This window comes from Trachypithecus francoisi, unplaced genomic scaffold, assembly GCF_009764315.1.
Source record: "Trachypithecus francoisi isolate TF-2019V2 unplaced genomic scaffold, Tfra_2.0 Lachesis_group10, whole genome shotgun sequence".
In the NCBI taxonomy this organism is placed as follows: domain Eukaryota; kingdom Metazoa; phylum Chordata; class Mammalia; order Primates; family Cercopithecidae; genus Trachypithecus; species Trachypithecus francoisi.
In genome coordinates this window covers 65,980,358-66,005,402 of record NW_022681455.1, presented here as the reverse complement: position 1 = coordinate 66,005,402, position 25,045 = coordinate 65,980,358, and the positions used below count along the sequence as shown (strand labels likewise).

The 25,045-nt window shown below is 35.8% G+C and overlaps 1 protein-coding gene across 3 annotated transcripts in view; it reads right to left on the bottom strand.

The window, feature by feature from the left end:
- Positions 1–25,045, bottom strand: part of ADGRB3 (adhesion G protein-coupled receptor B3) — a 771,030-nt gene that overhangs the window by 430,314 nt on the left and 315,671 nt on the right. For all 3 annotated transcript variants that reach the window (XM_033217557.1, XM_033217558.1, XM_033217559.1), the window contains 2 exons: positions 7,578–7,679; positions 7,101–7,207 (listed from right to left, as the gene is read on the bottom strand). In XM_033217557.1, coding sequence (XP_033073448.1) covers positions 7,101–7,207; positions 7,578–7,679 — 209 coding nt within the window. The remainder of the gene's footprint in view (positions 1–7,100; positions 7,208–7,577; positions 7,680–25,045) is intronic.

Genomic DNA, 25,045 nt, shown 5'->3' with positions numbered 1-25,045 from the left:
TCATGGAGAAAGGTAGCCTAAGTAGATGGAGTCTTATTAAAAGTGCAAAATAGCCCTGACCCAGATCAATTTCTGATTGAATTAAAGTATCAACTCCTCACTGTATTTGAATAGCTAAGGACAGGAAGGATATTTTCTGGGATACATTAGCCAGTATGATTTGAAGATCATATTTTTATTTTATGCAATGTCTGACATTCAATAAAATATTACTGGATATGAAAAGTGGCCAGGAGATATGACAGACAAAAAGCAAAGCAAAGTAGACTCACAGATTATGCAGATGTTACAGTTATAAATGTACTTTGGGAGGCTGAGGCGGGCGGATCATGAGGTCAGGAGTTCCAGACCAGCCTGGCTAACATGATGAAACCCCATTTCTACTTAAAGTACAAAAATTAGCTGGACGTGGTGGTGGGTGCCTGTAATCCCAGCTACTCAGGAGGCTGAGGCAGGAGAATCGCTTGAACCCAGGAGGCAGAGGTTGCAGTGAGCCGAGATCACACCATTGCGCTCCAGCCTGGGCAACACAGCGAGACTCTGTCTAAAATAAATAAATAAATAAATAAATAAATAAATAAATAAATAAATAAATAAATTACAAAATAGACACTGTCCATTCTTTGGAGAGCCCCAAAAGTGTTCCGATGTTAAAAACAGAAACAACGTGTATTCTAGACTAGGAGTCTGTAACTATAGCCTGCAGGCCAAATCCAACCCATTGCCTGTTTTTGTATAAAGTTTTGCTGAAACACAGCCATGCCCATTTGTTTATTTATTGTCTGTAGCTGTGCTCTTGTACTACAAAGCAGAGTTGAATAGTTGCAACAGAAGCCATATGGCATGTAAAGTCTAAAATATTGACTATCTTCTTCTTATAGAAACAGTTCACCAGCCCTGTTCTAGACTTACAATACAATACATAAAGTTACTACAATTGAAAGCTTTCTTACAGGCATAATGGAAAACTCATTAGGAATCTGTAAAATATATTGTCAACTCTGACATATGAATTGCTTAGAAAAGAAAGATTTAAATAACACCTCCCTTCCAAGTTTGTTTGTTTCCCATCAGCGTCAATAAATGTGAGCTATTATTATTTGCTGAAAACACAGTGAACACATAATTTTATTCAGGACCACATGTTAAAAACTCCATAACTGTGGAGCTGAACTCAGATCTCAAAACTCTAACAGGTGGTTCTGAATAAAATAAAGAGGCGTCTGCCCATTTTAGAGAAAGCAATGTCCTTTAATTTTCCTTGTTATTGTTGGGTTCTGCAATGATTATTTGAATTCCTAAATGAGTACTCACAACATTTTGGCGTGTGGCGACAAGAATTAAAAGGCAGTCAAATGCTATGTCTTGAGTACTAAGAACAAAGTTATCCACATGATTTCATGAGAGGACTATGTAGTTAGAAATACATGTATATGGATGCAAAATCAATGTAATAATTAGTAATAATAATAACTCACAGTTACCGAATGTGTACTATGGTCTGGTAACAATCCTGTTCAATTTATCTGGAGTGACTTCCTTATTGATTCAGGGTTAAGAACTTCCACGTGATTATAATGTTGTCAGGATTAAGAACTACTGATTTAGGTGCTCCCGGCTTTCCATTACTTGCCACGTTCCAGCCTTATTTTATTACATAGAACTGGCAGAACAGGTAACTCCTGTCTCGCAGGCTTACTCACCCTCACCTAATTGGTGACTACTTGAAAATTAAAACCATCTGCTAGTTCCTATGACCAGCTGAACCACGGCATTCATTTATTGGTTTCTTAATTGCTCATTAAAGAAACAGACTAGCATACTTTTTAGCTCAATACATATTTGTTGTAAACAAGACCTATGATGGTATTGTTTTGTTTTCTTCCCCCAAATAAGCTGCAGTAATAAAATGTGTTATCGTCTTTTAGGCAATGTGCTGAGCATTTGTGCAATGAGATGGTGACCAAAAAAGTGTGATATGTGAGGAGTTTTGTTGCATTAACTTGAGAGAAACTAGGGAGAAAAAAGGAAAGCAAATATTCTCCTTTCTGTCTCTTTCTCTTTGTCTCAGTTTCTTTATCTCTCTTGGTCTCTCTGTCTCTCTGTAGCTCCAGCTATCTGTTCTAATAAACTACCCATAAGAGTAGAGGAAAATAGGAGGAACAAAGTCCTTAAACAGGATTCAAGCTCTTTAATATCTGTAAAATATGTTAGGTAAAGATAACTAAATAATCACGCCAACATTTGTATTTGTTTGTTTAATGAAGATTTGAATCATAGAAACAGAGTTTTAAGGAACAATAACCTAACACGGGACATTTATACCTAACTCTTCATATTTCCCTCTGGAAGACCTTCCATTAGAGTAGTACCTTTAGCCTTTCTCCATCTTCATCACTCACTCATCTCCAGGGAAGGAGTGATATACCTGTCCAATACATTTAGGAGAAAGCATCAATATGCTTGGACCACCCCCCTTTGCTTTAGATTTGTCTGCCTACGGGGGCATACATTCTGCCAGTTACACACAGCTTGTCTCCCCAGGTGTCTGTTTGTATGTATGTAAAAGAGAGGAAGAGGAGGAAGAGGAAAAAGAGAGAGAGAAAGAGAATGTTGCCGTGATTTTTCCCATACACCAAAGACAAAATAAGTCTATTTGTTCAAGCGTAGGCTGGCCCACTGGACCACAATATTTAGCCATGTTCTCCAAATAGCTTTATAAGTAATAAGAAATGATATTGTTAACTTATTTGACTCCTGTGCCTATTTTTCAAGAGTTCTGTAATTATGTTTGCTTTGTCTGGTATACAATTCAAAACATACTCCACAGTATGAAATGAAACATTAACATATTAAAAATTTAAAATTTCCAAGAATCTCACTACATTTGGCACTTTGTTCTTATATTCTCAAATTTATTTAATTGGGTATGTGTATTTGTGTCTTGTCTTTTAAAAAACAAAAACATTGGTATGATAGTGTTTAACTTTGTATCTTATAAGGCTTCCAAATAAACTTTATAAGTATTAACATATTGACATAATTATGCAATGGCTGAATAATTTCATAAAGTGATTTCACCAATCACTACACATTTCTAGATATTTGGGGGCTAGAAAAATTGCACATGAAGGCTAATATTCATTATTTTCATGTGGTTAATATGCATAAACATTAAGTCTGGTGTATCACCTTCTCAGAACTCTCCAGCTACCAGTATCCTTCTACTGATAAGAAAAGTAGCAAAGTCATACTTCACTCAAAAATCTATGAAATATTTATTAATAGTATACGCTTAGTATTGTGTTAGGAACTATAGCAATGGAGATTTGCAAAAAAAGAAAAAAAGGTTCTTGACCTCAAATAACTCAAAACAAATGTCCAACATGACAGATTAGTGATTTTATATCTTAAACTTATTAATAGCCCTTTTGTTTACCTCAACTGGTTTATAATTGAGAGTTCACAGAACATACACAACTAATGTTTATTCATGATAAAATTTCATTTCAAATTTAGGTGATTGCTATATATTTATAAAGTAGGTATACACATATATTGTAATCTATGTTTCAAATAGTTGGAAAACATAGATCTACGTATTTTAAATATTTTTCTACAGTAGATTATAATTAATTATTATTGAATGAACTTTTTGAATATAGAGGGGTAAGAAAATGAAATCTCTTAAGGATTAAATGTTGAAATAATAAACTACTAAAAGAGAAAAAAGCATAGTCTCCAAACTAACTTAAGAATTTGAGGCAGTCTCAAATGTTCTATATCACAAATACTATCTAGTTTTGCTACTTAGACAAAGCATGACTTAGCAAAACCTCAGAATGAGTAAGACTATGCAGAAACGTTGATCTCATTTCTGTTTCCAATTGAGTATGCAGAGTATGGATGATGAGGCTGATGTGTGACATAAGCATTATTTAAAGTATAAATTCATTCATCCTATACTTTACTGAACATGTAAAAAGATCATGTTCTTTTCTTGTGTATGCATACATACACAAGCCCTAGATTTGTGCACGTATGCATGTATAAATGTGTGTGTATATTTCATACATGTAGTTGAGCATAATTCATATGCCAAAATATATGCAACATCTATCTTGTCTCTATCTATCTATGTAACTATCAACTACCTATCTATCTATCTACTTACTATCCAGCCATCTGTCTATATCTAATTTATCTATACTTTTCTATAGGTACAGCTCAAATTAACAATATGTTGAGTTCTAAAATGTATTCTTATTGAAACAATTCTTTAAACTCAAAATCAATTTTCTGTACCCAGAAATATTAATGCCCATTGTTACACAACTCTTTCACAATGGTATGATTATTTCATATATCTCATTTGTTCCATTCCCAAACTTCCACAGGTGCTAAGATGATGGAACCAATTCCATTTTGTAGATAGCAAGATAAGACTTGAGTGTGATCATGTGACTTTTCCTAAAAACATGTAAGCAGAAAATACTGCTCCCAGCAATAGAGTGTAGGACAGATGATTTCATATCAAAAGTCAAAAAGATTAAATGGCCTAAAGAAAAGAGATTAGGTTTTGGAACAATTGTGCCTAGGGCATACTTTTCACTCTTTACCTCACTGAAGTGGACTGCTCCCCTACAGATATTCAGTTTCTTTTTATGTAACCTGCAGCATGGACACCCATCTTGCAGATTCTTGTGAGGACTGGGATTCATTTATGAAAGTTCCCAGCCAAGTGCCTGGCACTATGTAGGAGCCGAATAAACAGAGGCAGCTTTTCACTATACAAGATCATGCACCTGATAATTGCAACCAAGTCAACAAGGGCATATTCATATCTGCTGTCAATTATTGACTGAATAATTTCAACAGGATTCACACTTTGAGAGTTCATTTCTTCTATTTCACTGAGTGTATCTATCTCATCCATCATCAGATGGCCTGCACTCAAGAATGAAACCTCATTTAAATATTGCAGTACAAAACAGTACATTTGGAAAGTGAAAATTTTCTGCAACAAAAGTGATACTATTCATTCTTAGCAAATTTGTAAAGATTGCTCTATTATTTACTTAATCCATGCAATTATTCCCATTCATCACCATGACTAAATAAGAACTGAATATGGATATAATTAAAGTAAACAAAATCTAGTGACTAAAATTAGAAAAAAAAATCCATTAAAATTTAATCTATATATTTTTACTTATACCTAACTTTGAAATATAATGGTCTGAGTTATTGACAGTTATCAATAAAAGAAGCTTTATATTTCATATTCTTAAATTTTATATTATGAAGCTAAGCCATATATTATATTCTCCCACATATATATTTTGTCTCTAAATATAAACAAAAATGACTATAAAAAACACATGTGTATATTATATATCTGCATATTATAAATATAAAACTTTATTTATATTTTTACATTTATATCAATATAATGCATATTATGATATATAAATATAAAACTGTATATGATAAACATATAAAAATAGTTATGTATTTTTCTATATTATAACTATATATAAAAATTAGCCAAGTAATCATCAATTACTGCTATACACATATCTGTAGCAATGGCCCTTGAACAACACAGGTTTGAACTGTGCGGTCCACTTATGTGCAGATTTTGTACTGCTTGTGCCACTCCTGAGCCTACAAGACCAACCCCTCCTATTTCTCCTTCTCAGCCTAAAGATAACGAGGATGAAGACTTTTATGATAATCTACTTCCACTATTCAAGCAAATATAAATTATCTTCTTTATGATTTTCTTAATAACATTTTCTTTTCTCTAGCTTACTTTATTGTAAAAATACGGTACAAAATATATGTAACATATGAAATATGTGTTAATAAACTGTTTTTGTTATCAGTGAGCCTTCCTTACTGTTCAAGAACAGGCTATTAGTAAATTTGAAGGGAGTCAAAAGTTACATACAGATTTTCGACTGCCCTGGGGGTTGGCGCCCCTAACTGCCACATTATTTAAGGGTCAACTGTATATAGATATACATAAGTATATATAATGACAGAAATAATGCTCTAGAGAGTTAAATAATGATAAATTTAACTCCAAGTTTCGTAAGTAAACATGCTGTGCAGAATTTGACTTTCAGATTTTAAAATATGCATTTCTTTGGTTTTCTGATAATGAAACAAATACTAATTCTATTAGTTGATAGGGGTTGTTACTGTATAAGCTATTTCTTCATCCACAAGAATACTCTTTAGGATTCTTAAAAAAGTTATGTATATTTTTGAGTGACAGTAAGAATCGTAAAAGAAAACATAAGCACAACAAAACATAAAGGCATTTAAGTAAACATCACTTCTGCCAAGATTCAACTTCCCAGTTGGCTCATGTTCATATTTTGTTCTATACCCCACAGTGTTTATTCATGTATGGAGACCCTCTTGCCTGTCAGTATGAAATGACAACAGTCTGCAGTAATGACAATGACTTGTACTTGTAAAATACCAGGCAAAATGTAACTGTGCTCAAAATATTTATGCATTATACTCTGTGAATAAGTCAATGATATCTGGGAAAAGAAGAGCTATTTTCGGAAAATTTGGCCCATGTAATCTTTTGGGAGTAATTAAGTTTCTCTGGTGCAATAACACTGTCATTTATTTTAATGTCTTAATCTCAAACTGCAGTGAACAATTTGATAGCTAAGTGACACAGCTTTACCATTGTCCAACTACTGAAAATTTAAATAATTTAATTTTAAAATGTATGATATTTTAAAATCAGTATTTAACGCAGACTTAAGCCAATCACAATGCATATGTTTAATTTTTATAGGTAAAACTGAATAACAGATTTTGCTCAGGCCTTTCTCCCATTAGACAAGGGATTCTTTCACTTAAATAGCAGGATCCATAAAAACCCACGGCCTAGGAACAAAGCAATTTAGCACCGACTTATAAAAAGTAGCTTTCTATCACATGGCTTTCTCCTTCAGGCATTTCTTTCTTAGAGATGTTACTGATTTGATTGTACAGCAGAAGGTTAAATTCTCACACCATGATCATTAGCAAAAAATAAACAGAGCAAGTACTAAAGCTGGCTTTGCACCTACTGAATGCTGCAAGTGTCTGTACTCATTTGATATGCATCTTGCAAAGCTCGGCTGTTCCCAGAAGGCCACTCCATGAAGACTGAGAGAGCAGCGTCTGCTAGTGGTGCCTGCGTGTCACAAAGAACAGAGAGAAGCTTTATAATAGGGATGCTTGAAGGCATCACACATAGTTGGGAATCAGGCTAAAAATTAAGTTTGTACTTTTTTTCTTTAAAAAACATGCACATGAAATTGATATTTTGATTATTTCTTATAATGCATATTAGTCACACTGAGAAACAATTACACTAGCAATATTTTCTACATCTTTTCATTGGTTTCATTTATGAAGCACTTCACCAAAATTGTTTCATTATTTGCTTATCGGACAGACTTATTTATGCATATAAGACAAAAACATGACTTCATAAACCAACACCGCATGCTGTTCTTGGACGAGGATTATCATTAGGGTCAGGGTGGATCATCCTACTGTACCTGTGGCATTCAGGGGACATTGATTGAATGCCAAGTCGCCTGCTGGAGTCCTTTTCCATACCATCGACATCAGATAATCCTCAGGGCATATTTCATAAGGTGCTGCAATTTTAAACAAAGGGACTTGAATGGCAGTAGTGTTTAAAAAATTTTGGCAATAAACAATTTTCAAAGGCACCTCTCTAACTGCAGAGCTCCTTAGTTTTCCTTTTTTTTCTTTTTCTTTTTTAAGAGATGGGGTCTCATTCTGTTGCCCAGGCTGGAGTGCACTGGCATGATCCTAGCTCACTGTGCAGCCTCAAACTACTGGGCTCAAGCCATCCTCCCTCCTGAGCCTCTTGAACAACTAGGACTACAGGCATGTGTTGTCACATCTGGCTGATTTTTTCTTTTAATTCTATGTAGAGACAGGGTCTCCTTATGCTGCCAGGCTCATCTTGAGCTTCTCCCAAAGCGCTCGGATTATAGAAGTGAGCCACTATGCACGGCCTCTTTCATTTTCTTTAATGTATGTTGTTTACTGAAATGTTAGTGGCATAAACATAGACAAAAACCCATCAGATTTCCTTTTTGTATCTACAAAATATTTACAGAATTGTAATTTCTTTTTAAACTGCTTACTGTGTAGACTATTTATAGAGGTCATTTGGATTTGCCTACAAGTTGAACATATTCAGGCATATCAATAAAAATATTTATAATATTTTAGGATGCTACACAAAAAAGTGACTTCCAACACATCAAAAGGCACATTAAAATTATTAACTATTAAATGTCAAAAATAAATAAGCATAAAGAGTAAAAATATATAACTTTTTACTTCTTCAACTAAAAGCAATGATAGCAGTAAAAATATACCAATTTGATCTTTTTGTCATATTATATTCAAAATCTCAATTTAATTATTGAGCAAGAAAATTAAAAATAACATCAAAAATAACAAATGTACAACTGAAATATAATGAAATGCAAAATAGTAGTGAAAGAATGAGGTCTATCTATATTGTGTTAAAAGTTACATTTTGTTCCCATATGAAAGAATATTAGTCCCTTCTCTAGACACAAACAATGTTGTGCTTTTCATACAACATTGCCACTTACACGTTCCTATGTCAGTCTTCACTATTTGCTAGGGATCTCGTTTAGGTCTACTCTCCTCTGGATCACTTGTACCTAACGGTGTGTTTGCCGCATGAAGTTGCTCAAAATTGAATAAATAAATAAATGAATATATGCTTTATAAATACCTTGATAAATCAGTGTGGATCTTAAAATATTAAGTACATAAATAAATACAGGAGTGTGATTTCCTGGGAGAAACATCTTATTTGCCGAATAATATAATATTTAATCCATGATAATCATCGTTCTACCAATACCAATTCCACTCCAGAATTTACGAACTCATTAAATTACCTTATAGTTACGAGTAGAGGAAGGATGCAAGTTGACAAATTAAATCTTGAAATAATATTTTTTAAAAAAATTACCCAAGATAAGATCAATGGTTTGAACCCATGGGGATTACAAACCTGAGAGTGTCACTGAAGATCACCTATTCCATCTCCTTCCTTTTTACAGATGAAGGCACCAAGCCCCAAAAAGAGGCAGCTTGTCTAAGGTGACAGAGCTGGTGGAGGTGTCAGCAGGACTGGATCCTAGAATCCACCCTCCTCAGTCATATTCCTTTTTTGTTTCCCACATATCCTCTTCACGACCTTGAATTATCTAAGATAGTCCTCTCCCTCTGAGTATATATAAATATATACTCATTTATTTATTCTAGGTTCCCATTAAAACACATAGGCCATGTTTTCAATTTGTGTCTTCTTTGCTTGGTGGAGGGTTTAGCAGTCAATTCAACCTTCAGCAGCCCCATTTTCATTAGCTGTCTCCTCCTAACCTTACCAATGATCTGCCAACAAACCTCATCTTAGTCTCACACAGTCTGGGCCTTGTCTGTACCACTATATTTTGACTTTTCTCACCTTCGTGGAAACACTTTCTTCAGCATCTTAAGCCTTTCTCCAACACTCCTCCACCAATCCCTCAGAGCATTCTTTCTTTGTCTCCTCCGTGTACTTCTCAGAGTCATTCACAACTTACTTTTTCCTTATGTTAAATGTTTTTCTTGGATAATTTAAAACATATTAATAATAGTAATATAATCAAATTAGTATTCATTGAGCCCTTTTGGAAAGCTTTACATGCATGGGCACATTTGCTCTCTCCCAACTACATACGAGTTAGCACCTATGAGTTAGAGGTGACTCTTATCCTTCTTTATCACATGGGGAAACAGAAGCACAGAGAAGCAAATGAACTATTTTTCTTCCTCAAATTCCAAACTTTATTACATATTGAATCCAGAGGAGAAACTGAGTGCAGGAGGGGGAGGTTGGATGGGGAGGAGTCATTTTGCCAGGTGCTCCAAACCTTCCCCACTGGGGAGCCTAGCCATGCCCTCCTGGCTCCATCAAAGCACCTGGGCTGTTAAATAGGGTAGGAGAGCTGTGCTGAGGTTGGCAAGGCCCTTTCCTAGGACACAAGAACTGGATTTGTCACAGTTTAGCTTGAGAATGGTGGTGATGAATAGGAAAGGACTCATCACAAATCAAAAATAGAAAATAATAAAATAAAACTAATCACAAAAAAATCTACAACTCAAGTGAGGGTAAGGGCAGCCTCTAGTTAGGACTAACTGCCTCAATATCTTGGGAATAGAAACAACAGGAAACTAAATTAAGAGATACAGCAGCCACCAGTAGCGAAGCACCAGTAACCACCCATTCCCACACTGGTCCCGAAGGTTAGCAAGCCAGAGCTACTTCACTGCCTGTTGCATCTGTGCCCCATCCTTTGGAGAGCACATGCTACTGTCCCTGCTGCCCCATCCCGCCTCGCACCAGCAGGCCACGGAGGTCCTTGGAAGCGTCTCCTAAGGAGAGCAGCAGCAATGTCAGGAAGCAAAGGCAAGGTCCAGAGACCAGACAGTGGTGACGGAAGGTACTGCTATGAAATTCATGGTGCCCAGATTAATGCCAATGAAGGGGAATCAGTGGAAAAGAAGAAAAGTTAGTAAATGTTGGAGCCTCAATAAGTACGTAATCAATTGGTTTCTGATCCCACACTTTGCTTGTTATATGGCAGTCATGCCTGGACACATGCCCTCTACTTCCACTATGTATTAGGAACATATACAGTTATCCCTGTCATCTATGGGAGATTTGTTCCAAGATCTCCTGCAGATACCAACATTCACTGATGCTCAACTCCCTGATATAAAATGGTATCGTATTTGCATGTAACCTATGCTGTTCCTCCTGTATACAGTTAATCCTTGAACAACACAGGTTTGAGCTGCATGGGTCCACCTATATGTGGATTTTTTTTCCAACTAAACACTTAGTAAAAATACGATATTGGCAGGATGTGAGACCTGCATCAAAGAAGGGCAGACTTTTCCAACACACAGTTTCTGCAGGGTGATCTGCAAGACTTGAGTAGATAGGATTTTAGTAGACACAGGGTCCTGGAACCAAGGTAGGACTGTACCGTAAGACATCTCTATACTATTTATAATACTTAATCCAATGTAAATGCTATATAAATAGTTGCTATCATGTATTGCTTAGGAAATAACAAGAAAAAATTTGTACATGTTCAATATAGACATCATTTTCTTTCTGAATATTTTTGATTTGTGGTTGGTTCAATCCACAGAGATGAAACCCATGAATACTGACAGCCAACTATTTGTATTTCTTTGGTTCAGATATCTTTCTTGGGTTTTGGCTGGCATAGTCAGTTTTTGAGAGGCATTTTTTACTTGGCTATTCCAAATAAATCTCAAGTAAAGCTGCTAACACTTCAATTCCCAACATTATTCTCCACAATGCTGTTTGTTTCCTCTCCTTGCATTTCCTAACACTGCTAATGGTACTACAATCTTGTCCCCATAACTAAAACCATCAGATCCATCTTCTAGTCATCCTTATCTTACTTTTAACCTTCCCTGATTTTACCTCCACCACTCGCCTAGGCATTCATTCTGTCCTGGTTAAATTAGGGGAACAACCTCATTGGTTATTTCATGCACTTACCTGATATATGCTGGGCCCATGTGCTAGCACCTGTGCTAGCACTAACCTGTGCTAGGCTACATTTTTACCTAATAAGTGCTGTTAATGTAACATATGCTAGGCCCTGCTTTAGAAAGAACCAATGGTGCATAAGAAAAGCAGTCTGGGCTGGGCACAGTGGCTCATGCCTATAATCCCAGCAGTTTGGGAGGCTGAGGTGGGCAGATCACGAGGTCAGGAGTTCAAGACCAGCCTGGTGAAACCCTGTCTCTACTAAAACTACAACAATTAGCTGGGTGTGGTGGCATACACCTGTAGTCCCAGCAACTCTGGAGGCTCAGGCAGAAGAATCACTTGAACCCGGGAAGCAGGGTTTGCAGTGAGCCAAGATCGCGTCACTGCACTCCTGCCTGGATGATAGAGTGAGACTCTGTTTCAAAAAAAAAAAAAGAAAGAAAGAAAGAATACAAGAAAAGCAGTCTATCTAGTCATTCTTTTAGTCAAAGGGAGGAGGCAGAGGTGAAACAAACAATTACTTGAGTGCAATTGTGATGAGCACTTCAAACAGTAAGTACAGGGTGCTGTTTTAATCTAAAAACTGAAGAATTAAGGAAGGCTTCCTGGAGGAAGTGACATATAATTAAAACTGGCAGTGTGAAGTACAATAAATGCTCCAGGAAGAAAAAGCCTTCAAAGGCCTTGAAGCAAGGAAGATCTTGGGGCATCGAGTTCAGCAGGGCTGGAAAGAGAAGAGTAAGGCCAAGTGTAATGGTCTGGTGAGAGAGGCCATGATTAGAGCCTATAAGGCCGCATGGGCAGCCATTGTAGGGTTCTAAACAAGTGACACGATTCAATTTAAAATTTTAAGATCAGGGTGCCTTCTATGGGTAGAACAGATGGCCAACGCCGTGGAGGAGACCAATGCAGTGCTTCAACCCTGAAACACTGATGGCTTTAGGTAGGATGATTACACTAAAGATGAGAAAAATTGGTGGATACAAGGTAAATTGAGGAGGTAGACAAAACTATGTGGGAATTTAGGAAAACAAAGGGGTCAAGGATGATGCTTGCTTTCTGAGCTGAGGAGCCAGGTAGTAAGTGGTGCTATTCTCCTCCATCTGCCCCCTTAATCCAATTTTCATGCCACATCAAAAGAGTAATCTCTAAGATGAAGTTTAATCCCATAATTTTCTGCTTAAAAACCTCCCATGCTTCTCCAGTACTGACAGGATAACATGGAAAGAACTGAGATAACTGTGCTCAGTGTGATGCAAAGGCCCTGCTCGTAAGGGGCCTAGCCTACCATTCCCATCATGGCTCATATTTACTCTCCTATGCAGCAGCCACACAGTTAATTCTTCTGAATATTTTTTATCTGCGTTTGGTTCAATCCACAGAGGTGAAACCCATGGATACTCTTCTTATTTTGAGGGGTAAAATTCCTATTTATCCTTAAATTTCTGCTTAAATTATGTATTCTCCAGTAACCCTTTCCTAATATCTCAGTCATTGAATATATAAATATTATAGCTCTTCTCAGAACTGATTAAAAGTACTTGGATACATCTGTGAATCTCCCCGATTCCCCAGTGTTGCTTTTTAGGAGACTAGCCATGTTTTACTTTATCTTTTTAATCTGTTGTAATGAACTCCAGTGGTATCTAGTGTATAGTAGGTGTTCAAAACACTTTCATTAAATACATCACTTTTACTGGGGAAATAACATACCAGCGCTGTCCAATAAAACTTTTTGCAATGATAGAAATGTTTTCTATTTTCACTGTCCAGTATGGTAGGTGCTAGGAAAATGTGGCTCGTGCAATTGAGAAGTGAATTTTGGATTTTATTTAATTTTAATTAATGTACATTTAAATTGAAATAACTACTATGTTGGACAGTACTGTAATAAATGATATTCATGTTTCTATAAATGCCAACCAAAAACTATTACAGAATACTAAAAGAAGGAAAATTAGAACAAATGTTAAAGTTCAAAAAATACATCATGAATAGGTTATTACATAATTGAATTCTAGATACAATGACTAGCCCGTTTTTAGTAACGACATGGCAGTAGTTAATCTAATCTGACTGCCACATTTGATTATTCTTTTTGTTCCATCTATACATCCCACTTCTGTTCATTATCTCCTTCATTATCTCTTCATTTATAATCTTTCCCTTTCATTTCACTTGTACTGTCTTTTTGGTTTTCAATGCTTTGAAATTCAAATTGCCTTTAGTTCCATTGGTGAACTTTGAAATACATTTCATAAAATCTGTTGCTATAGCTGAATACTAGATTTCCTGATTCAGTCGTGACATAAGAAAACGAAGATTAATTTGTATCATGAACTTTTTCATTTTCCTGTGAGGGTATCAGAAAGTTTTTCACATTTAGTATTATTCCGGTAGAAGGTACTTCGTTGCTCCCTGCCCCTCCCCTATGGTCAACTGTGTGGTCAGAAAATGTGGTCATTGCAAATCTTAGCCACTAGATGGCACTGGTGAGCCAGTAGGGTGAAACGTTTACTGGGCCGACTGCGGAATTTGACAGGTTCAAAATTAAGGTGGGGAGTAACAGTAAATATGTGAAATAAGTCAATGCTTGATTTTTTTTTTTTTTTAAGGCAACTAGTTGGGGAAAAATAAAACGTCCTCTTTTCATGTAAGTACAATGTTTAATGATTAAACTAGCGTCAGTTACAGCTTACCTCTCCTCTCCCCTGCTCCACTTTCACAGCTTCCCACCAGCTGCGCAGCCTTCTCCACCCTTCTTCAGTATTACAGGCTGACTGCAACCTCAGAGCTTGTGCGCAGGTTTTTCCTGCCTAGACTATCCCCCGCCTCCTCCCCCTCAAACATGTCTGCATGACTCATGTCTTTCTAGCCTTCAATCTTTTCTCAAACTTCACATTCTTAGACCCCACTGACTGCCCCTCAAACACTCTCATCCCTTTCTCTGCTTTATCTTTCTCCAAATCACTTGTCTATCACCTTGTAACATCTATACATGTTTTTAGCTGATTTTTTTTTTTTCTCTCTTTTGGCTAGACATATTTTTGAATTACCCTATTTTTTAAGATCACAGAGAATGAAGATGATTTTGCAAAAATACTGTAGACATTGTGTGTGGGGCGGGGGTGAAGGTGGGGGTGGACCCTCTAGCAGTAGACAGCCTGTGTCCAGTTAGGAGCAGAAAGACAGGGAGGTTAGCTACTATAGTTACCTTAAAAATTAGTCAAAAGAGATTTCCAGGGTCTCATGTAATGACTAAGTTTGGCCTTGGAGGGCTATATCTGACTTAGTAAGAGCCTATAGGACCTTTTCTTAGAATCCCCCAATGTGCCCTACACACATCCTCACTCTGGTTAAGGAAGAAGCTGATTAAATAGTTGTTTTCCTTTGACCAACCACATCTTTCAATTACTGAATTTTACCTTCTTAGTGACTAACAGTTTGGTCTACCTACAAAGAGACAAACAAAATGGAAAGCAAAAATCAGTAATTTTTTAAACCTAAATATGTCAACAACTTTTCGTTTTGTTCCACAGTAAATTTACAAAGCCTTGGAGTCATTGTGCTTCTTGGAGACAGAAACACACTACGCAAATTATTATTATTATTATTATTATTATTATTATTATTTATTTATTTTAAAAGGAAGATGGCAGGGGAATCATAGATTCACAGTTGCAAACTCGTCCAGGGTTTTCAGCTTTTTAGTAGTAATGTCAAATAACACAGCTACTTTAAATATTTTATCAAAGGTGACTTGGCATTCTTTGAAGAGTCTATCTCAGAAAATAGGTCTATTTTGCTTATAACAAAAGCAATATAGCTTAGACATTAAAATAACAATTTATTTTCTCTCACCTCATCTTTATGAATTTTCCAGTAGTGGGATCTTTGTAGGTACTTCCCAGTGCCACTTACAGAATTCATTCATTCAACAAATATTTACTGGGTACGCATCATATCCCAGTCACCTTGTTAAATACTACACATAGAAAAGGCTAAGTAAAAATAATCAATGTCTCTTGACTCCTAAAATTGTCATAAAGCTAACAATTTGAGAAATTACAGTACACAGGATGCCTACTCTAAGATGGGAAGCCCTGACTGCTGTGGAAGTACCTTAGGGAAGAGTGTGTCAGTGGAAGATTTCCAGAGGGATGTCCAGGTTGAGGTGTAAAGGAGAAACAGGAGTTCACCAATGAAGAAGGGGAGAATGTGTCATGGGACCCACATGTGGGAAAATCCAGGGAGCAAAGAGAACTGGGAATAACCAAGAAGGTGACCGTTTCAGAAAGGGTAAAGTGTAAAGTTGGGGATAAGTAGAGGTGGGCAATTGCAGGAGGGGGAGGGGTAATATATGATGAGGTAAGCAAGGATCTTGACTTTATATTAGGGGCAAGTGAAATTTATGACAAGGTTTTAAACGCTTGCTATGCCTGCAGTTTGGAGAAAGGATTGAAGGCAGAGAGCTGAAGACAGGGAAGCCTACCACAATCTAATGGATGTAATTAGGGAAGGGATGAAGAATCATAGGATGTAGATTAATTCAAAATGTAGGAGGTAGAATGGGCTCAGCACTATGGCTGACTGTATGTAAGAGGTGAGGAGGATAAAGAAATAAAAGACAGAACTCAGGTTTCCAGGAAGGATATCTTATGGCTAGCTAGACCCTGAACTACAACATATGAGGAAGAGATGACTCGGGAGAGGATATGCTGAAAATAGTTTTGAGTTTGACATATCTAGGCCCATATAGGTATTATAAAAAAGTTAATTGATACATATGATGGAATCAAATCTCCAGAAGAAAACAAGCTAGAGATAGAGATTTGTTTTGATTATTTTTCTGTTTAATGGCACCTCTGTGTGTTTTGTAAATTAGAAAATAAATAACTAGCTGAGGTTACTCTCTGGACTCAACATAAAAGCATACGATTGTGCAGCAATAGGAAGGATTCTCTTTTTATGCCTTAGCTAAAAGGAATAGTAACTTTGTTCATCAGCTCAAAGATCTCACTGTTTGCTATTACTAGTGCAAAGATACAAAAATCCATTTGTAAGATACAACTGTACTTGCAGTCACAAGTATGTAGTTAGCATGCCTCCTTAAAGTAAGGTAGTAATTACCTAGTGATTCGTTGTTAATCTCTATTCAAACTGATTTTCTGACTCTTAAAAATAGCAGAAATGATATAGGGCTTAAATCAATTTGGTGTGGAAAATGAGTTTTCACTCCATATGCTAGAATTTCAGCATTAAAAAGAAATTGATTCTAAATGATAGAGCTGACATACACACACAAAAAGAAAAACATGTACTACTCAAGACCTCACATTTCAAAATTCGCTTGTTGGCAATTCATGAACTCTTGTGTTTGGGGAATTCCCTGTGCTGGAGGATGCAGCGGAAAATAAGATGGACCCAGTGTCTGTGCACAATGACTTACGGCTCTAATTTCCAAGGTGGAACCTACTGCTGCTGCTAAGGTCTGTGGGAAAAAGAAGAGTGTTTATGAAGTATGTTTCAAAACAGCATTCCTCACATAGAAAATGGTTTTAATCTGTCTCACATTGAAACAACATACAATTATATCAGCAATATTTACATAACATTATGAGTTATTTTTCTTACTGTGTTATATATTTTAATTCAAGGGATTCTTATAACCTTGTGAAGTGAACAGAATTGTTATTCTCATTTTAAACATGAGGAAGTCAAGACAGAAAAGTATTTAGTGTTTAGCCTGAGGCCACTAAGCTAGGAGATGATGGACCTATGGTCAAATAGCTGAGTCCGTTCTCAGAGAAGTTTACCTCTTCTTTAAGCAGAGGAGTTTTTTTTTTTTTTATTGTTATGGTGGTAAACACGTTATTTATACATTTTGGAAAAATTTGTTTTTAAGTCTGGAAGTTAGCAAACCATGAATTTTCAATTTATTAGCAAATGGTACATATTGCAGATTGTTTAAGTACCTGGTGAACAGTGTTTTATATACATACTCATAAGCAAATTCTGTATTATTATTGTATAATTTTATATTTAAACTTAGCAGACAAGAACACTCTAGTTTCAACCTGAAAACAAAGTTAATTAAAAAATTAGCTAACGAACTTTGAAGAATAACTCTAAAAAGCTATTTACTAACTTTTAGTTATACTGAATTTTATACGGGGGTATGCTCAACATTTTGCTGGAAAGTTGTGTTTACTAAGTGTCTGTGTTACCTTAGGGACAGCCAACGATGACAGTGAGTCTTAGCCTTCTCTAGGTCATAGCACATGTAGAAATGATAGTATCTGGAGGCACACTGGGAGAAGTAGGCAAGGCTACTGAACACTGGAGACCACTAGCCACAGTCTCCTGCCTTGTCAATTGCTCTGAGGCTTTAGGAACCACTATTCAGGCGCAGTTGGGACCAATCATCCCATGACACAGTAGAACTGCCTTGAGAAGCTCTGGCTTAAAATAATAAGCTGGGCTGAGATTTGGGGAAACTGAACAACTCGCTACAGAAACATATTTTTCCTACCTCCCACATCAAAATTACTTATTTCCAAAGAAAGAGGAATCATACCACAATTTATAACTACAAAATAAAAAATCATATATGTGATAGAAATGCTCTTCCAGTAAATTACTCCATTGAACAGACTTTTGAAAGACTGAAAGGTCATGAAGTGTAAGGCATTAACATCAGAGTCATCGCAAACTTTTTATTCATATGCTTTTATATAAATGTTTTCATTAGTTATAGCTTTTATGATATGAAATAAAAACATTCAAAAGGGCTTGACCTATTATATTTCACTAGGCTCAGTGAAGAACCAGGAATTCAGAAGACTGGGAACAGAGAGTTCATCTGCAGTGAGCTGGAATTTCAACAGATATCATCATATAATAATAATAATATATAATAAGGAAATATCAAACATATATAGGGGTTCAAAGAAGAAAGAACACTTATGAGATTGTGGGAGAAAGAATTATTAGGAGAGCAGACGTCTCTTAATGGATGGGCTCCCAAATTCTCCCATATCAACAGATGAGGATAAGGGAGGGGACAGGGACATTAGGGGAGCCCAAGTGAACAACAGTGCAAACAGCACCATAAGGGGAGAATATGCACCCTTGCATCCAGAAACCAGAGGCTGCATCTGCTTGATTCTATTACATATTAACAAATGTATATTAAAATATGTATCATAAATGAGTAGAATGAGATAACATTGGAAAGCTAGTGAAGCTGATAGAAGTATTAGAATCTCAGGGATCCCAGTAGGATGACATTTGGCCACTAATGAAAAGCCACAGAAGTTTTTTGAGCAAGCGAGTCATAAAAACAAGGCTATAAAGAAGAGAGAATAATCAGATAAATCTGTGTAGAAGAGATTAGAGAAGGCAGGTGTTGTAATAATATGGGTAACAGACAGAGTACATGAACTGCCGCTTGATGATCCTAATTAGCTCCAGCATTACATCCTTGAAATAATCTTCTGCAGCACATATTATTATCCCTATTTTATAAATGAGGACATCAAGGCCCAAGTCGGTACTTTGTTGAACTCCATAGTTCAGGCTCTTTCTGCTGCACTGCTCCTTCCTTCCTGGAAGCTGGTGGTGCAGGAAGTGAAAGCGGGCCACTGAGAGAAATACCATGATGGACTCCATCTAGAAGAATGAGGAATCACTCCAGGTGACACCGAGGATCTGGTGGTCAGAGAAGAAGTTTCCCCAGTCACCTAGAGTCTGAATGGAGTCCCAGGTAGGAAAGGAATATCAGGTTTTGTGAGTGATTGGGCATAAAGGTAGATTCGTGGGCGTTGCTCACAGAGGCTACAGTTGGTGAGAAAGATCAACCAAAGAGGAGAGTGCTGGGGCAGAGTCTTAGGTCATTCATATGTCAGGATACACAAGGTGAGAAAAGTGTTGATGAGAAACATCAAAGACTAATATTCAGATTTAGTGTCTTGGTAAACATTAAGCTCAAAAAAGGTTTAAAAATAATTTTAAATCTCTTAATTTAAAATAATTGTTAAACAGTTCCTAAAGTTTATTTTTTTCCCAGAAAAAAATGGTGTGGGATGAAAAATATACATAAAACAATAGTAAAAGCTGGTTCTTAAATTTTTCTTTTCAATTTGAGAATGATCAGCATGCTGTTAAATATTTCTAAATTGAATGAGGTAGGGTAATATAAGATTACAGAAAATTGCTTTTTAAGCAATTCATGGCAGAAACTGTGAGAGTTTTATCAAAGTCTCATCTGAAGAAAATCTGATAAAATGAACTGTGACAATAAGTATCTCCATAGCAACAGGTTTGAATAATAGACATCTGGTATACATACTGTATCCACAGTAGTACTATCTGTTATTAATTCTTTTAGATCTCAGCGGTTCTTCCCCAAGTCTGCCCATAAAACTCAGCTTGCTTTGCTGCAGAACTGTAGACTAAAATAGGTGGTAAAACTCATCCTTTTTGAGAGGATTGGATACTATTTTAGGTATTTATTAAAAGCAACAGGTGGTCTCTCTCATCTGTGGGGTATCTTCAAGTTCTAATTCATTTTCCTACTTTTTACTATTTATCTGAAGTGACTTGGCAAGAACAAATAGAACATTTAATATTAAAGAAGTCAATAACTAGTGAGACCTACTGTCACCATTAAATTCAGTGGTTGGTTTTAGGTGAACAACTGGTGTGGACACTTGCGTAGGACCTAATTTGCTATTCCCCAAAATATGCAGTCAAAACACTAGCTTTAACCTTTTGAAGAACGCAACAGATAACATAATTCCTTAAAGAATATACAGATAACATCTGAAAGCAGAAAATAGTATAAATTCCAATGGAACGGGAGCTTTAAAAAGTACTATTTGTGCTTAATTAAACTTGGTTTGAAATGAAAAAGGTAAAGCAGGTGTCAATTTGTATGCAAATATTTCATTATACAGTAGTGTATTTTCTCTTTAGAAAAGAAATGCAAATTTTATACTGACATATTTGGGTTTCTAATAATGATTACATTCAGTCTTAAAATTGAGTGGTTCAATAGTTTAGAAGAGTCTAACTTATTAAACTTGTTAAACTTGTCTCAAAGACAAAAATATTTGTATCAATAGTGATTAGTTCACTATTCTAACTGGGACTTGAGAAGAAAATCAGTCAAAGTGAGCTAAGAACTCATCTTCCTCCATGACACCATCCCACACCAAGTATTTTATATCTGTATGTGTAAATATTAGCTAATTAGCTAATACCCATGGAGGATAAGAGGCAGGGGAAATATACTGCTCAGGAAGAGAGATGCTGGGGCTGGCAATGTCAAGACTGCAGATCTGTGTCTTGGCAGTGCCTGGTTTTACATCAGACTTGTTCAAATGATACCCAAGTTGTTTCTCCTGCTCTTCGTAGTACAGGAAAAATGAAGATTGGAGAACTGAGAGTTGGAGAATGACTAAACCATCTTTTTTTGTGCACAACAGCTAGTTAATAGTCCTATTTATCTTTAAATGACTGCTGTAAAGAGATCTTATTTTGGCTGAAACATGAGGTGGCTAGAGGCACTCAAAATGAATTGTGTTTTCATTATCAACCAATTCCAGAAAGAATCCCTCATTATTTATGAAAAAGGATGACAAAAATAAAATTGTGCAATTTTGTTGAAGTGATATTTCAACTTTCTTCCATGGAACAGAGGTAGAGGACTGTATTCCACTTCTTTGTTAATTTTATCACCTTATCATTATTATTTTTACTAGAAGTTAGTGCAACCCAAAGAATGATTTGCAGACCAGCATCTTCAGCATCACTTGAGACCTTCATAGAAATGCAAATTCTCAGGCTCATTCAAGACCTACTGAGTCAGAATAGCTGGGGGGTCTGGCTCAGGAATCTGTGTTTTAACAAGCTCTCTGGGTGATTCCTATGTACACTGAGGTTTGGGAAGCACTGCTTTGGACAATGAGGGAGGCACTCAAAAAAAGATAGGAGTGCAAAGTAGGCAAGCTTTGTGCTGCTTCTTTCCTACTGAAGCTAAGTTAAAAGACAATTACTCAGAAACCAAAGGAAGACTCTCCTGGTCTCCTGAGAAGACATAATCCTATCGGAGAGCAAACTTACAGAAACAAGGAACTGTTACTTCCAGAATGACATATCTCCTCAGCAGGGTGGGGATGGGGATCACATTCGCTGTATTATAGGGCACCAAATCCTAATACAAATGTATTACAGTGTTCAAGACAAATTTTGCATTACCAGCACTACTGCTGCCCTCTTTTAGTATGAATATTTATAAATAAACATCACAATAATTCCTACATTTCTGGTCTAAGTTGCTAATACTGTATACACTTATGATATGGCTGTCTTACTTCACAAGTGTTTATCAGCACATTCAACCTGGAGGCTTCACCCACCATTTACAGACAAAGCAACTGTGGTTCCGTGAAGGAAATTTTATGTATAAATAAAGTGTAATTTTTACTTGTAAATGGTAGGTTCCAACTTAGCAGTTAATGACTAAAGAGTAATGATCCTAGAATTGGAGTTATAGAAGTAGCAAGCCCTTCTCCTAAGAACAGGGCAAAGTGCTTCCTAGGAAGCTAGAACATAAACTTAGGACAACCCAGCAGTAACACTTGCTTTCTGAATATTATTAACCAGGAGAATATTGGGGTGAAAATCAAATTAAAAACCTAAAAAATATTATGTGTGACACTGTAACAATTTTAAAAATTAGGGGAGCTATTACCATCCTACCATTTAAACCTTCAAAAGCCTGAGGATATACAATGAGACTGAGATAAATGAAACCATTATCTGGTGAGTCTGGCCAATTTAAAAATTAGACCACTTATTATCTCCCCGTAGCTATTCTATTTCCCAACTATCATTATTTAATTTTTTTTTTTTTCATTTCTACAATTATTTTTTATGAAAACAAAAGAAATATTTTTTTGTGGTCAATGATGATATTTTTAATACTTATTTTATCTATCTACCAGCAAAGAAATATCCTAATCTTGAGGGGAAAATAGTTTGATTTTTCATTTTTAGTAGACATCATAACAGCTTTTGATTAGATCCAGATGATTAATCATTATTTTCATTAATTATTCAGACAAAGATGTTTATATATTATATTTCTCCTTCCTGACAACAAAGGACCTCTTAGCAAACTTGATTAATTTGTTTTGACTCCAAATGTGTAAAATAAATAGTAGTTGTTTTCAGCAACTTGAAGAAAAATTAAGAATGAATAGACTAAAAATAATACTAGAAAAAGCATATTGTTTAAAAAAATTGTTGAAACTTTGTTGTTAACACAAAGACAAAGATGCCTTAGTAAATGTTATGGTAATTTGAAAGTTTTCTCAAGGTATATTGTCAATCTGCACATAAAAAAGTTAAATAATTAATATAAAAGAAAAACCCCTTTTGTAAATTAAAAAAATTCTCTAAGCAAAGCAGAGGTATTTTTGAAATTAACAGTCACACACAATTTCTGATGAACAATGCAATTTTTGTTTATATAAATGTACTAGACTGGATATATTCAAAAGCTTGGTGTATACATATATATTTATTTATATTTATTTGCCCCTGTATAAGTAGTGATGTTTAAATTATTTAGCTGATTCAAGAATTCTTTTTAATCATGAAAATGGTATCTATATGCTTGTAAGTAATTTGTGGTTCTTTTCATATCATATAATTGACAAGCATAAAATGAAAATGTTAATAATACCAAAAATGTATAGTGTTTATACTTTTTTTTAGTTTTATGTGATTTTTTTTTAACCTGCCTTAAGTCATGAAAGCCAGTAAACAAGCCCAGCAAATAAGGTACATTGTCTTTTTCATAAATAGATCTGTAAAATGTTTTTCAAACAGCAGGTGGCAATCTCTGTTAATCTGATTGCAGCAGGACTATCTTGGCTCTATATATGCAGATGAAAGATAGTTTTAAAAGACCAGTTAAGAACTGTGGTATGCTCAGACTGGTTTAGATAACATCAAATATTGAAGGGGTTGATTTAATTATGTTTACTATTCTGTGAAATTTCTCCCTAGGCAAAATAAATGTTTTTGTTTAATACATCTTAATTCCTCTTATGCAGCACTAGAGGAATTTCACAGTGCTAATCTGAATAGGTATCATCCTCTTAATAACCCTGCATGCTGATTACTTCTTATATTGAATTCATATGGCCTTAAGAATTAGTAAACCTAATTTTAGATTTTTTATTTATTTTATTTTTCTTTTTATTTTTGAGATGGAGTCTTGCTCTGTCGCCCAGGCTGAAGTGCAGTAGTGCAATCGCGGCTCACTGCAACCTCTGCCTCCTGGGTTCAAGCTATTCTCCTTCCTCAGCCTCCTGGGTAGCTGGGATTATAGGTGCATGCCACCACAGCTGGCTAATTTTTGTATTTTTAGTAGAGACGGGGTTTCACCACATTGGCAAGTCTGTTTTCGAACTCCTGACCTCAGGTAATTCATCCGCCTCGGTCTCCCAAAGTGCTGGAATTACAGATGTGAACCACCACGCTTGGCCCTAATTTTAGATCTTTTTAAAGCTCCCCCAAAACTCCAACTGACATATTGTTACTATTAAAATCCAGTTCTGTTGTTATTCTTAGTGTTGTACTATGAGAAGTCTTTATAATTCTAACTATGGAAAAATACAAAGCTTTGACTCCTGGATAGCTCTTAGAATACCTTGGTTTTTCTAGTTGAAACAATCATGTGAGATAAAGGCAGAAATTCATAGCATTCTGAACTGAAAAGGAACCTCAAAGATCCCACAACCAGCTGTACTCACTACCCCCAGGAATCAGACAGCTGGAGAGATCAGTTAGCTTGCTCACAGAGTTACTAGCAGCAACAGGACTCTAAGTGGGTCTTCATATTCTCTAGGTTCAGCACGTTGACACTGTATTGTCAAGTTTTAAAATTCTGTCCTATCACATCTTTGGTATGTTTATAGTATTTTTCTTAGGATATCATTATAAAATCCTGACTTTCACTTACTTATTGAGTCCTCAGTGTGTCAATAATATTTTAATGGAATGTACCATGATTAGGAAGGAGTTTTTGTTCTAAATGATCCTGTAAAATATGTGCTGTATAATCTGGGCAGTTTCTGGCCTTTCATTATTTTCTCTGCTTATATGTAAAATCTTTTAATGTAGCAGGACTTTCATTTTTTCATTAGCATTAAGACTTTATACTTTCATTTTTTAAAAATGCATTCCTCATAGGAATTTCCTTTACCAATGAAAAATGGGGCAAAGGCAAGTAAATGTAGATAACCAAGGTCACACATCAAGGTGAGAGTAATTAGCAACAGAACTTAAAAGCATCTG